This window comes from Saccostrea cucullata, unplaced genomic scaffold (genome assembly GCF_032062105.1).
Source record: "Saccostrea cucullata isolate Sc308-1 unplaced genomic scaffold, CSIRO_AGI_Scuc_v1 ctg1031, whole genome shotgun sequence".
NCBI classification, from domain to species: domain Eukaryota; kingdom Metazoa; phylum Mollusca; class Bivalvia; order Ostreida; family Ostreidae; genus Saccostrea; species Saccostrea cuccullata.
The window spans coordinates 62575-77705 of NW_026918126.1; the positions used below are offsets into that span (position 1 = coordinate 62575).

The following is a 15131-nucleotide window of genomic DNA, read 5'->3' on the forward strand; positions in this document are numbered from 1 at the left end:
TTAAGATTAAAAATTCCGTACATTTGTATCAGGTTTGTTTGAATTGAGTATGGTGGTTCTTGAGAAGAAGTCAAAACAAACGGACGGTCAACAAAACATGATCAGAAAAGCTCACTTCAACCTTCGGCTCAGGTGAGCAAAAAAATTATTTGTAATGTTTAGTTTTTCTTTGTATTCCCTATTCTTTTATAATATACGAGGGTTGTTCAAAAAGTTCGTGGACTTCTGTCATATCTTTTTAATTGACGTCATATGGTATCCAAATTTGGTAGAAATATTTTAGAAATAAATCCAAATGATTTTATTAATAATTTTTTTTTCAAATATCCCGATTTATTTAAAACTTATGTAGATTTTAAAATTGTAAAAATCGGATCGCGGAGCAGGTCAAAATTTAATAAATTACAAACAATACATTAAATAATATCTGTAGTCATATTCTCTGTAAAATGGAGCAAAAAAGAAAAACAACCTAGAAATCCATTTTAAGAATTGTTACTTCGATTCGTATTCCAAATAAAGGCTTAATATTTGGCTTTGTTGGAAAGATATCATCTTGAGAAGATGGGTAGTCCTCATTGAAAACGACAAAAACGATGACGTTTTAGAAAGTCACGGAGCAGCAGATAACGATGCAATTTTGTGTTTTACTCAGGAAAAATCCTGAATAAACTCTAAAAATGTTGGAGGAATCAAGAAAATATGTCACAAGCGAGTTGTGCATGTGTGTACAAATAGTACAGGCAGTATCTGAGTGACAGAGATTGTATCAGATGAGGGCAATCTGTGAAGAAACGGTTTAAATGTAAAAATCTACACAAAAACTTTTAAAAGTTGAAACGTCAAGGAAAGACATAGGCGCTTCAGAGTTGCTTATCCTGTGAAAGCAAAGAAAAGTAATAAAAGAAATTAAAACCTTGACAAAGGAAATTATACAACGAGAGCAATTCTTAAAAAATGAATGTCTAGTTTTAGAAAAAGGATTTAATGAGTGGGCATTGGATTATACTGTGTGAAATGTATAGGGATAGTATTTTTTAGAAATTTTTGACGCTATGTTTTGACGTTACGTTGCCGTTAAGTGTGCTCCGCATGTACAAAACATGTTGATTTTAAAATGAATTAAATCGATTTCTGTTAAATCGAATGGAATGAATCAATAAAACAAACATTTTTACATATTATATTGTGCTTATTTTAAATTTCTGGTGAGAAATAGAACGAAGATTGACATCGTCCACGAACTTTTCGAACAACCCTTGTATATATTTAAAAAAAAACTATATACATGTAATGCAAATGGAAAATATAGAATATAAATTCATTTTTAAAGCATTAAGCTGTATATATATATATATATATATATATATATATATATATATTTCATGTAAGAATTTTACATTACATATGCAATATTTGATATGTAATGGTATGAGAGTAGAAATCTTTCTCGCAAACAAGGTTCGTTTTTTTTTTATATACACATGTATATCACATGCATATAAGTATGTAAATCTTGAATTTTAAGTCTCCTACCCGTGGTTTTCTCTGTATAATTTGTCGATGATATTTGTTGAATAATTCCTTACTTCAATCTCGGTTTCTCTCACTATTTCTTTAACACTTAAATAAAAACAATAATTCTTGTAAAATTATTAGTAAGCATACATAGAAAAAAAATAATTGCAGTCATGTACGATAGCATTTCCCGCTGATATTTTTTTAATCTAAAAACTTGTATTAAAAATCTTTTTTCATTGTATCATATGTATTAAATAAAAAATTCTTTTCTTTCTTTTTTTTTTTTTATTTAAAATTCAGATTAAAAATGTTAATAATACATGATTATTAGATAACAAAACGTACTTGTTTTGGAGTTGCTTATACTCGGATTTTAGTGCATCTATTTCAAAATACAAGTTCCAGCAATTATTGCAGTAGCTAATTCGTCTTGATCTGTTAGGTTCTTTTCTTCTCCGAATTCTTGGCGAAGGTCTAAAATCGTTGCTAAACGATAATAAAAAGATAAAAATATCAAATCCAAGAAAATCATCTAAAATTCGATTCTATCTTCGATGGTGCTTGATTCCAGTTTAAAGAGTGAAAAAATCAATTATATCTAATGCAAATGTATTGTATCACACACCCCAATTCACCATCCTTTGAATTATTTATTGGACACTTCCCAAAAACTTCCCAAAAATTTATTCCTATTTTTCCAACTACCGATTTTATTTAAGTAACAAAGATTGTCCCTCTAATATATTTTTCTACATACCGCATTTTTCTACATATACCGTATACAGTAGAAGGACATTTTCTTAGACATACACAACAGAAAAATAATATCAGAAAAATGGTATGATAAACTAGGAAATTATGTTTTTTGTTTTTGTTTTTTTGCTCCTGTAGTCGAAGATTCGGGGGAATATAGTTTTTGTCGTCTCCGTCCGTCCGTTTGTCTGTCCGCATAAACCTTAACCTTGTCCATAACTTCTGATATAGTGGAGATATGAATTTAATATTTCACATGTGTATTGTAATGTATTGAGGGGTCATATCTGATTGATTCCAGGATCTCTGTTACTATTAATACTATTAATAAATAATTTTCCTCTTTAAATATGATTGGTAAAGATGATTGGCCTGCAAATATTTACAAATATGGCCCTTCCTTTACTTAGGGGAAAATTACACTTGGGGGTCGGCTTTATATTTACGAAGAAATGAGGTTCACAAATGTACCGGACAGACACCGGTTATGCCTTATTCAGGTTCGTAGTGTCTGTCACGATGTTAAGTCCTAATCTACTACTAGTGGTCAGCCTCTGACAGCAGAGGATATCCTGGGTTGTCCTTATTCAGGACGCACAGTCATCCACCGCTATCAGAGACTTACACTGTCTAAAATGATCTCCAGGCAAGCCTCTGAGGTTTAAGTTCCCTCTAAATGGTTAGTCACACAATAATACAATACACCTTATTTATTGTGGCAAGCTTTTGTAATCAGGCAATTTACCTAATGTTGTTTAATACTTGTGATAAGCCTAGTATTAGGCCACCCACCCAACTAACCTTATCGCCGAAATATGGTCTTCTTCGCTGTGACGACTAGACTGAAAGAACCCCGCAGCGTAGCTGCGCTCACTTAAAATGCTTTGTTTTAGGTCATGTGATCTGCTTCAGCCAATGGCAGATCTTTAAATGCCGACTAGCATATTTGGAATATACAACATCTAAAGCGTTACATATTCCTTGCGACAAGACCTTTCTTTGGGTACCACTTTTGACCTTTTGACCTTGACCTTGGAGTTTGACCAACTTTTACGCAAAAATTCCAAACTTTTACTTTGACTATAACTTTTGAATGGTAGATGCTATTGGACTTTCATACTTTACATATGTATTTTTTGTAGCAAGACCTTTCATTGGATACCAACAACTTTGCCCTTGGAGATTTTCGTACTTATGAAAAAAAAACTTGAACCTTTGCCATAACGTTTAAACGGTGAGAAATAGGGCTTTCATATGTTAACTTTGTGAGAAGACCTTTCATTGGATACCAAGAACTTTGACCCTTTGACCTTGGAGTTTGACCTATTTTTTAAAAACAACCCTTGACATTAACCTTGGAGTTTGACTTTCTTTTTAACGGTTAAGACTATGGCTTTCATATTTCACATACTAGTATGTAATCCTCCATTCCTAAGAAACCATCAGTTAGGCCCTTTCACCTTGGAGTTTGACCTACCTTTCAAAAACTTATCATTGGCAATAACTTTTGAGCAGGTGGTGCTAGGGCTTCATATTTCACAATTCTATTTCTAGTGAGAAGACCCTATTTTGGGTAACAATATTTTTAATTAGCATTGAAGAAAATTCTAATCTTTGCTATGTTGCCATACGGGGGCATCAGAGTTTCACAAACACATCTTGTTGATACAAGTTATCGTTTCTAAATCAAATTCTCAAAAAAAGAATGGTTACACCATCAATATATTAGTCATGAGTGACAGTCTATCTCTTTACAATATACTCACAGAATTTCATAATGCTGTGGAGGTGCATTTTGTCGTTCTCTGCTGTTCACACGGACAAACTTATTAAACATTGTCACTAAATGCAACAGTATCACGTTGACTCTGGGGGATTTTGGTAGCAAAACTCTTCCATCTCAGAGTTCGATCATGGTTATAGATCTATAGTGAAAGGAAGAAATGCTTAATATTAAAATTAAGTTATTTCTAGACTATTGAGAAATAAAGACTTTAACATCAATATTCAATAGCGTGAGTTATTTGTATCCACTCAATCTCAACCAATGGACTTGGGGGTATCTATGCCCCCGTTAAGTAAGTTTCGGGGGTATCTATGGTTTTGTCCTGTCCGTCCGTCTGTAACCTTTGCCCATAACTTTTGGGTCGGTGGGGCTATGGCTTTCATATTTCACATGTGTATTCCTTGTAACAAGACCTTTCTTTGGGTACCGGCAAATTTGTCCTCTTGATCTTGGAGTTTGGCCTTCTTTTACAAAATATACAACACTTTTACTTTTGTCATAACTTTTAAACGGTTGGTTCTAAGACATCTTATATGTATTCTTCTTCTGTGTGATAAAACATTAATTTAGATTCCAACAACTTTGACCCTTTGTCCTTGATAGATTGACCTACTTTTAAAAAACACTTGAACCTTGGCCATAACTCTTTAACAGTAAGGGCTAGGGCTTTCATACTTCACAGTGACAAGACCTTTCCTTTACCAACAACTTTGACCCTCTGACCTTGACCTTCGAGTTTGACCCATGTTTAAATAAACTTTAACCTTGGCAATAATTTTTACACGGTTGAAGCTAGGACTTCAAATATCTAATCCTTGTGACAAGACCTTTCTTAAGAAATTAACAACTTTGACCTTTGACATTTACCTAGGAGTTTGGTCTACTTTTAAAAAACTTTAACCTTTTTTGGTCATAACTTTTGAACAGGTGTTGCTAGGGCTTTCATATTTCAGAATTGAATTGTTTTGTGAGAAGACCTTACTTTGGGTACCAACATATTTGATTTGCATTTGAGAAAGTTTAACTAACCTTCACTTTGCTGCCTTGAGACCACTTTTATTTTTGATATGCTGAAAATGTTGCCAATGTGTAGATTGTTTGCTAATGACAGTTCGTTTCAACAATCTTCAAATATACAATATAAGAAATACTGCATTTCAAAGTAAAAGTTGCGAGTTTTGTAACGAGGCTTTTAAAACTGATGCCCCTTATCACGACAGGTGCTTTGGCTCGATAAAGAACCCTCACTGCTCAATGGTCCAAAGTGTTGAGTTAAGGTAAAAATTTCAAGCCTTGATATATGGTGACATCTCTGTAGTGATTTTTTTCGACTGAGGCGTAAATCAGCATTAATCAAATTAGCAAATATATTTTAGGTTCAAAGTGCAAATTTAAAAAAAGACAAATACATTGGACAGTTATTTTGAACTGATTCCTTTTTTTTCGGGAAATTGTTCACCCGTAGGTCAATTCTTTTCAAAATCCAAATACATCTTATTGGGGTTATTATCAATATCATCAGAAATAGAGATATCTTTTGAATTATTTTTTTCTAAGGTGGAGTCAAAATAATTCCGAAATAGTAACTTTTAATATTTAAAAAAAAATGCCCTTAAGCGATACCCTATTTTATTGACGGGATACTTCTCCTGAACAATCTGCTTTCTTCGATAGCATGACTCTTCTTATCCAAATTATAAGGGTCCATGTTTCCAGGGGTGTTCAGTATTAATTTTAAGATTCAAAAATTCGGAAAATCCGTGGCCAGCATCCTCGCAATGCCAGGGGTCCTAAGTTGTGAGGATCTAGTGGAACCATCTTTCGCTAAATCCACTAGATCTAAAGATTTGGGTAATAAGGATATTAATTATATATGTGCCTATTTTACCACCTTAATTTTGTATAATTATGTTAAGTTCAACTTCAGTCCGTGATCAATTGCATTACATTATACTGCTATATACCCATATTTTTTGGAGACCCCTTTTTGAAAATGTTGTGAAGGGTCTGTATATGATTTGGCTGATTAGGGCTACCATATATGTTGCATTATCACTGTGTAGTCCTGATTAAAGTCTAGATATTATATAAGGTATAATGAATCTGGAAAAATGACGAAAACGAAAGTAAAATTTATATATTTAATAAACACAATTTTTATACCATGTAGGTAATATTATTTAATGGAATAACTTTTAGATTTTTTTCTTTCAAGCTTTTATATTGAATTCTCTCAATTATCAATAACACCAAAGACAAAGTTATAGTCGTTTCCAGTTTCTCTCTTAGTCACTATCTTTGCTTTTATACTAAAAAATGTTTTCACCCAGTTTTACAATGCAGTGATGATCTTTGTTGTTACGGACGAATGTCCAGGTATACTTACATAACGCTAATTCGTACTTTTGCACATCTGTACCTGCAGTTTTCTTGTGGCTTTCCAAAACGATATTTACTTTCGTTTTGGTGGAGTATAGATCTATACATGTTTATACAAGCCCTTAGATACTTACATATTTAACATTCTTTTTATATCAGTCTCGTAAAACGCGGGGAAAGGAAGAAGACAAGGACTCCCCTCCACTTTTTCTGAGAATTATCATTTTCAGTGACGTATCATTGTTTTTGAAGGGGGGATTCCACTTATCTGAAAAAAAAACTTGACTAGCAAAATTGAAAAAAATTATTTAAAGTAAACTTGTTCATACTTACTTTTCCTATTTCGTGTGTTTGTTTGAGAGTATGTGTGGTGGGGGGGGGGGAGCAAATTCTTTCAGTACCATTTTTTTTTAATAGCATGCATTACCCTTATAAAACTTATATGACTATACTGAAACAAAAATGGTGCAAACGAACCTTCAATGAACATTTTCTATGGTATTATATCAGGAAGAAAGAGGGGACCAGGTTCACCAGGCTCCTTGATGCTACTTGCCTTTTTTAAATTTGAAAATGTGCACTTAGATACTGCTCAATTAACCCCTTTCCCCTTCGCACAACTTATATCTTTCTGTTAAATGGACATATTCAACAAGCATTAGAGAGGATTACGATTGTGTCCCCTCTAAAATATCCGATTACCTAGAAGTCCTTCATTTTTACAGATTTTTGAAAATTCTCGTAGGTTGCCCCCACCCCGAAATTGCTTCCTAGGGTACATTCAGTCAAGATTCTAGTCGGTAAAAGAGCTTTATAGCTCATGCTCTTTGTTATGTGTATATATATAGTCGGACTATAAATAAAATTTACTACTACATGTCTGATCTATTTGCGAGCACGTTTGAATTTCTGGAAATTCTAATAAGCATTATATTTTTTAAATTTCTTATCTTTATCTACTTACTTTTTAAAAAAAATTATCTTTATAATCAATAAGAAAATTCATAAACATTCATTTTAGAGTTTAAATTTATGATAATGATACATGTAGCCCCTCGGAGCGGTAAGAACTGTTGATCCTCCCACCTCATTATTTTGCCGATAATCTTGAAGCAGCCCCCTCAATAAAAATGTCTGATGACCCCCCCCCCCTTTCTTTTGCTTGTCAAGGAATTTTCGTAATTGATAGTGTTCCCAACTGAAAATATATGGACATATAGCTGCAAACCCCACCCTACCCCTCCCCCCCTGAAATTGCTTCTTACGGGCCTACAGCCTACTACAATAAAGTCGGAACCGGGGGGCTAGGGGATCCCCCCTTTTTTGCAAAGATAGACAATAGTATATGCATTGAACATTGTGGCGTAGGTTTAACCCCCCCCCCCCAATAGTTAATGTTACTGATAAAAAAAAAAAAAGCTTGAGAAAGTGTCAAATAGGGATTTTCCTTATATAAAATAATAAGTCTAAAGAATTTCTTGAATTAAACAACTGAAAAACATGTACAAAAAAGTAAAATTCATTTTATTAATTGGTTGGGTTTTGAAATAACAAAAAATTCTGACGACTAATCTATCCTATTCTCGCCTCATTTCTCCAGGACATCTTCTGAGGAAATGATATTTTATAAATAAATTCATGAAATTTTCCTGTCAGAGTTCGTGTTCTTATCTGTCAGTGAAGATCAAGGTTCCTGAAAAATATTACTATATATGCATATAATTTCGCGAAATAACGCGAATGTTACGCGTTTATTCGCGTTATAACGCGAAAAATTTATTTTTTTAACCTACGAAAATGAGCCCAATGGGCTTTCGTAGGTTTTTTTTGTAGGCCTTAATTTTTTGTTCTCTTACACTTGGCATGATTAGCCCCCCCCCCCCCTTTCAGTTTAATTGCTTCCGACGCCAATGATCCTGACTTATATTTGCTTATAATTTTTTTCAAATGATCATACTGATATTCTTAATCTGTTCATGGTTCTATTGGGAAAATATATAAACACAGTACGGATAAATCAAGTTCATACGCTTATTATTTGATGACACTTGACAGGGATGTTGATTATATAAATAACATCATGAACATACGTCCCTGATTTTAAGCACGAATAACAGTGAATAAAGAGGATGGATATTCATTGGATCGGTTGATTGTTAAACACTCTTCCAGTCATGCATTTTATTTATTAGAAGTTGGACTTTATAAGCATTATATATCACCGTCCCATCCGAGAAGGGGGGGGGGCTTTGAAAAAATTCTGGATTCACGCAGTCAACCTCGATATTTGCTCTGCATCCGGATTTGCATTGTTTATACAGACTTTTAAGAGCTTGAGCAGTCTATTGAATACTAATGAATACTGTTCGTTACCTCCATATGTTTCATTAGTGTAGTTTCTTGTGGTCTTTTTGTTTTCCTTCTCTGAACCCCCTTTATGGAGCCTCAGTAAAAATTGGGGCACCTGCTTAATTGTGACGTATTTGGTCACGTGATAGGGTGGGCCAGTGTAAATTGATGGGCGCCATTTTGACGGTGAGTGACAGTGTCTTTATAGGAGGTAGGCTGTCAATTAACTGCCAGATTGCTTGTCAAACGTTACAATGTTTACATTGATTTGCTTCTAATAACTGCTTATAGGGATAAAGGGGTGATAGATCAAAGCTAGTTATCAGTATAAAAGTCGATAAAATTAAAAGAATGAGACATTTTTTGTGTAAAGCTTACGATTCTTTGCATATTGACCTATTTTCGACAAAATTTACATTCTGGCGTTTGGCACAGCCCCAAATTGTCGTTCTTGTGTTCAGTTTGTCTCTTCTTCATCATAAATCAAATATGATCGGACAGTTTGTGACCTGCACAAGTTTGATCCATTTACAAATAGATTTGAGTGAATAAGTCGAAAAAGGCTATGTAAAAAGTATGTTAGTCTCCATATTGAATGCATGTCATTAAAAAATAACAGACACTTACGCATGTTGTTCATTTGAATCATTTTCATATATATAGGCTATATAATACTATTGTCAACAAGTTAGCATATTTATGTGATGTTGGTATGACGTTGTTTATATATTTTCCATTTTCTATAAAGTAGTTTTACCAAAGCATATATAAAAAAACTACTATATATACTTTTTTCAGAAGTCTTAATACAGATGTTTTCATTAATGAATCGGAGGCCTCTCATTCTGTGAAAAATGTCCATGGTCCAGGGGCTTCCGCCCACCTACACAGAATCCAAGTTGCTAAGTAAGGGGGGAAATGCAAGCTCATCAGATGTTCACAGGTAATTATTGAAGAAAATAATTTAATAATTTAAGTTAATACACAACTTGACTGTCGTGAATAACTTCAGTAGTAATTAATATTTTATTTCTTGAAAAGGAAATAAAGGGTTAAAATATCAAAATAAAAAAAAATCTGAAAAAAGATTTTACCTGGAATTTATTATTGAGGAAATACGGTATCACCAATTAAATTTGATATTAGGGTTAAAAATTTATCATTATAGGGTTAGCATAAAATATTGATTATGTATTTTAAAAATGCATTTTGGGAGGGGGATTAATTTGTAAAATATCTCGTATTGATAGTAAATTGTTAACTCAGCATCTTTCATTCAAATTTTAGTTCAGTGGAATCAATGGGAACTATAAACATACAAGAAATTAACGATGCCCAGTATGAAGAGGAAAAGAAAAAGATCTATGGGTTTGTATAAAAATATGAAGCGAAATGTTACAACTTTGCAAAGGGCATTAACTTTGTATTTAGAAAAAAGAGGGGAAAAAGCAATTTTGTTAGTTGTTTTTTTTTTAATGAAAAAAAAATCAGAATTGAAGTTAATCCATCCAAAAGAAGAAATGTGCTTACTCTTCCATGGCACCAGACTCGCTTATTATTTTTCTTTTTAGATAGGAGCAAGCAGAAATTGATTAAAATGATTTTGAAAATAGCATGCCCAAAAAAGTAAGCATGTACAAGCACGGATTATTTGATTCAAATGACTTTTGTATTGCTTTTCAGACACCCTCTCTTTCCACTGATGGAACTCCTGTTTGTGAAATGTGAACAGGCTTCCCAGACTCCAGACTGCCCAAGCTCGGATAGCTTTGATGTGGACATTCAAACATTTGTGCAGAGGCAGGAAAAAGAAAGAAAAGCTTTCTTTAGTGATGATTCAGAATTGGACAATTTGGTTGGTAGATAAAAATTTCATGACCGTAAATTTAAAAAAGTAAATTATATTCTGGAACAAGTTCAACAAGCCATGATATAATTCTGTGGAGTAATGATATAATGCAGAAATGCATGATCTTTCTCTCATGATGTATCATTTTGCAAGAGTTATTCCCCTTCTCTTACTGTTCAAAAAAACTGCTTGAATGCATTGCTTAACTCTTGTTTTTCAGATGGTGAAATCTATACAAGTCTTAAGGATTCATTTATTAGAACTTGAAAAAGTGAATGAGTTGTGTAAGGATTTCTGTAACAGATACATAAACTGTCTAAAAGGCAAACTACAGAGTGAACAGTTACTACGTGTAGACACAGACTTTGATGACTTCAGTGAACATGGCTGCTCCCCGCCCCTAAGCGGAGGTCAGGGGTCAGGGACAGCAGGTGTGGTGACCAGTACTGGAATGGTGATTCAGCAGCCATCAGCTTCAATGGCCACCTTAAATCAGGTTTATCAGATGGTGCAAACCCCTCAAGGACTGGTGGCTCAGCCTATTCAGGTATTGCAATCTGTTCACATTTTTAACTAACTATGTCTCATTAATTAAATGTTTAAAAGGAGTCAGTTTTATGGTTTTATTTCTGTGTTTTATTGTTGATTTTTTTTTTTTTTTTTTTGGTGAGAAAGGGGAGGGCTATATAATTTATAAATCTGAATAATTGACAATTTATTCTAATTTATAAATTTGAATAATTGAGAAATCAATTCATTTTCTGTTACTTATCAGAAAAGTGGGTTAATGTAAAACTTTCAATAAATTTTAGATACAAAGCACACCATTACAGGCTCCTATAGTGTCAAGTCCAGTTATCCAAGGAAATCCCTCGCTGAGTCAACTAGGACTAGTCAACAACCCTGCTGCTCAATCTGCCTTGGGTCAGTAGAAAGCTCTCCTATCAACAGATAGCTTCTGAATAATTTTAGTGATAAAGAGTTCATGTAATCTTAATGGTAGTTTTTTGTAACTTTTTAAAAATATATTTTGTTTAGATTCTGATGACGACGATCCGTTAGGAAAGAAGAAGAGCAAAAGAGGAGTACTGCCTAAACAAGCCACTCAGGTCATGAAGTCATGGCTTTTTCAACACATTGTGGTAAGTTGTAATTTCTTTTTATTTAGTATTGATTATATTGAAAACTAGCTGAAAGAATGGTTTAGAGAAAAAGAAATCCTACCTGCATGTATTTTGTAGACATATTTTATATATATTCATGTAGACAGTGGCATTACCTATAAAATTAGATATGCTCTATAGTAGAATTAGATATGCTTGGATGAAGATTCTATTGATTTTATATCAGATTTCAGGAATTTTTTAAGGGAAAGTTTTGAAAATCATTTTAATGGCATTTAAATACACAACTTCTTAATATACTGTTTTGCAGCACCCATATCCTACAGAAGATGAAAAGCGACAAATTGCAAGTCAGACGAATCTAACATTATTACAAGTCAATAATTGGTAAGAATTCTTTTTGATTGATACTCGATACTGTAAACCAACTTTTATTCGTGTGCAAGTGCAAGAAATATTCGCGAGTTCTGCGACCTACTTTTGATCACAAATATTGCACGAACCAATAATGTAGATAAGTATTTGTATGAAAATTTGTTGTCACGGATTGATTTCAAACTGACGAATTGCGAATAAAAGATGCCGCGAATAATAGTTGGTTTACAGTATACTTTCTTTTGTATGAAAATTCATTAAGGGCTTTAACATTTGACATGAGAAATTTTCACAAAAATACATGTAAATTACTTCTAGTAATACTCTTTTACTTGCATCTTGTTTAACCATGGGATAACTGTATTGATTGAAAATTTGTAGGTTTATAAATGCCAGAAGAAGAATTTTACAGCCCATGTTAGATGCCAGTAATCCAGAACCTACAAAAAAGGCCAAGTCTAAACCCCAGAACCGCCCCTTACAGAGGTTCTGGCCGGAGAGTATAGCCAACATCCAGCCTCAGTTACCGGCGGGGATACAGGCGGCTGTCAAGTCCGAGGCAGTTACCTCTGTCACTGACTCGATACAAACACAGCCAATCGTCATACCTATTGTTACTGGTAAGTGTTAAGATCTCTCCTGGTTGTTCTTATAGTATCATTTAAATCTTGATCACATATACTTGTGTATATACATGTATAAAAATACCTGCATATATTACATATTTAATTGTAAAATGAGAAGAATGCGATTCGATTGTTATTGAAATTTTGTTTTGTAGCAGAATTTTAGCAAAGGATTTTAAGATGTTTGATTGGTGCAGAAGTCAGATATAAATAATCTGATAGGATATTCATTTGTAAACTTGTTTTATCTTTGTAGTCCCGACCCATGGTGAACAAGATGATGGTCAAGATGGAAAGGAGGACCAGGAAAGTATTACAGTGACCATCAACAGGGAGGCGACAGATTCCTCGTCCAGCGAGACTGACCCACACTGACAAGACGTGGGAAGAGCTCACATGCTGCCAAAGGACAAGAGTTTGGTCCAACAGCTATGTACTGGGTAGAAATACATGGGTTAAATAAGCTGCTGACAAGTAAACACAAAGAGAAATGCTACTGTAAAAACAGGGGTTTAATTTTGATTTCAAATTGTTGTAAATTTTTTTTTTAAAAATTGATACTCTGTGACAAGTGAAAATGAAAAAAAGAATGAAAAGCTGTATCTTCCACAACTTTGTTTTAAATTTATGGCTTTAGAATCTGTCCATTGTTTGAATGCAGGTGGAAACATACATTACAATACATGGTGTTTTCAAGTCTGTGCCAAAGTCATTGTCCTATTTTAAAGAATGTGTCCTCGGAGTTGTTATTCTGCATAGCAGAACGGATTCTTGTTCATGTATTTCACATATTCAACTTCAGAGTTGTGTCAGTCTTTTGTTGCTATCATTTTGCTTTAGTTTAAGAATGAAAAATGGTAGATCTGTTGTAAAAATGTATGAAAACAGTACAATAGTCAAGGAAACAGGAAGTATTCATGTTTGTTTCTGTTAATAAAAATAAAAAACAACTTGTTAAAAGTTCATCAGTAGTCTTTTTGAATTATGTTCTACTTGAAATGGCTTTAGAGAAAGAAAATGAGAAAGATAGAGAAAATTGTTACATGTGTGTACATGTATTTAAATCCCCTTTAAATAAGGAAGGTCCAAATGAGAATGTGGAAAATGTAAAAGCATTGTCAAAATATAAAGGTCTGTAATTAATCTTGCTTTCAGTTTAAGAATTAAGCCTTTTATGTTCACAGTTGTTGGTTGTTGTTTTTTTTTTTACGCTTTAACACAGAATTCGATATCTTTTGTTTCTTATTTTATTTTAAATGACTCGTTTATGAAATGCAAATATTAAAAATTCAGGTTGTGTTATGTTAAGGATGTTGAAATGTAAAGATAATTTTCATATATATATTATGTGAATGTCTTACTGTTTGTTACTGATTGCATGGATCTGATACAAATTTTTACATTATGATTGTCAGATTTAGAACCAATGGGTCTGAATCCAAAGCAATGTTTTAAATTTTTAGCTCACCTCAACGAAGTTGGGGGAGCTTATGTAATACCCTCGGCGTCGGCGTCGGTGTCGGCGTTGGCGTCCCAGGTTAAGTTTTTTGGAGCAGTTTTCTTTTTAACTACTTCTATGTCCTATATGGATTAGGCATGCATGGAGGATGGTTCTAGTGTGTTTCATTGCACCATTCAAAGTTTCAGATGCTGCAATTTCAGCAAAGGAATGACCAGGTTAATGTTTTTGGAGCAGGTTAACATTTTTGGTGCAGTTTTTGGTGTAGGTTTCATTTCCAAGTAACTATAAGCCCTATATTGACCAAACTTGCATGGATGATACATCTAAGGATGCATACTATCGGGCTTGCTTCGGATGCTGAATCTGACCTATATTTTCCGGTTGAGTGAACAGGTTAAAGTTTTTGGTGCAGGTTTCATTTCCAAGTAACTATAAGACCTATGTTGACCAAACTTGCATGGATGATACATCTAAGGATGCATACTATTGGGCTTGCTTCGGATGCTGAATCTGACCTACTTTTCTGGTTGAGTGAACAGGTTAAAGTTTTTGGTGCAGGTTTCATTTCCAAGTAACTATAAGACCTATGTTGACCAAACTTGAATGGATGATACATCTAAGGATGCATACTATCGGGCTTGCTTCGGATGCTGAATCTGACCTACTTTTCCGGTTGAGTGAACAGGTTAAAGTTTTTGGTGTAGGTTTCATTTCCAAGTAACTATAAGACCTATGTTGACCAAACTTGCATGGATGATACATCTAAGGATGCATACTATCGGGCTTGCTTCGGATGCTGAATCTGACCTACATTTTCCGGTTGAGTGAACAGGTTAAAGTTTTTGGTGCATGTTTCATTTCCAAGTAACTATAAGCCCTATATTGACCAAACTTGCATGGATGATAC

At 33.7% G+C, this 15131-nt stretch overlaps 1 protein-coding gene across 4 annotated transcripts; it reads left to right on the forward strand.

Moving 5' to 3' along the window:
• Nucleotides 1-8926: 8926 nt before the first annotated feature.
• LOC134251611 (homeobox protein PKNOX2-like) lies at nt 8927-13681 on the forward strand. 4 transcript variants are annotated; one of them, XM_062734183.1, is made up of 10 exons: nt 8927-8974; nt 9587-9731; nt 10076-10156; nt 10472-10643; nt 10858-11184; nt 11450-11561; nt 11676-11779; nt 12072-12148; nt 12518-12756; nt 13019-13681. In XM_062734183.1, exons 2-10 carry the CDS (start codon nt 9643-9645, stop codon nt 13135-13137), a joined length of 1320 nt encoding a protein of 439 aa, XP_062590167.1. In that variant the 5' UTR covers nt 8927-8974; nt 9587-9642; the 3' UTR covers nt 13138-13681. The 4 variants fall into 4 exon arrangements, with proteins under 4 accessions (XP_062590167.1, XP_062590109.1, XP_062590240.1 ...); XM_062734125.1 differs by having other exon boundaries at nt 8943-8999; XM_062734256.1 differs by lacking the exon at nt 8927-8974 and adding an exon at nt 8978-8999 and having other exon boundaries at nt 9590-9731.
• Nucleotides 13682-15131: the final 1450 nt, after the last annotated feature.

What these genes read in the sequence shown, in the direction of transcription:
- LOC134251611 (XM_062734183.1), top strand. Translation starts at nt 9,643, where the DNA reads ATGTCCATGGTCCAGGGGCTTCCGCCCACCTACACAGAATCCAAGTTG. An exon ending in ATTCAGAATTGGACAATTTG is followed by an intron (nt 10,644 to 10,857) that starts GTTGGTAGATAA and finishes CTTGTTTTTCAG; the next exon opens with ATGGTGAAATCTATACAAGT. An exon ending in GGCTTTTTCAACACATTGTG is followed by an intron (nt 11,780 to 12,071) that starts GTAAGTTGTAAT and finishes ACTGTTTTGCAG; the next exon opens with CACCCATATCCTACAGAAGA.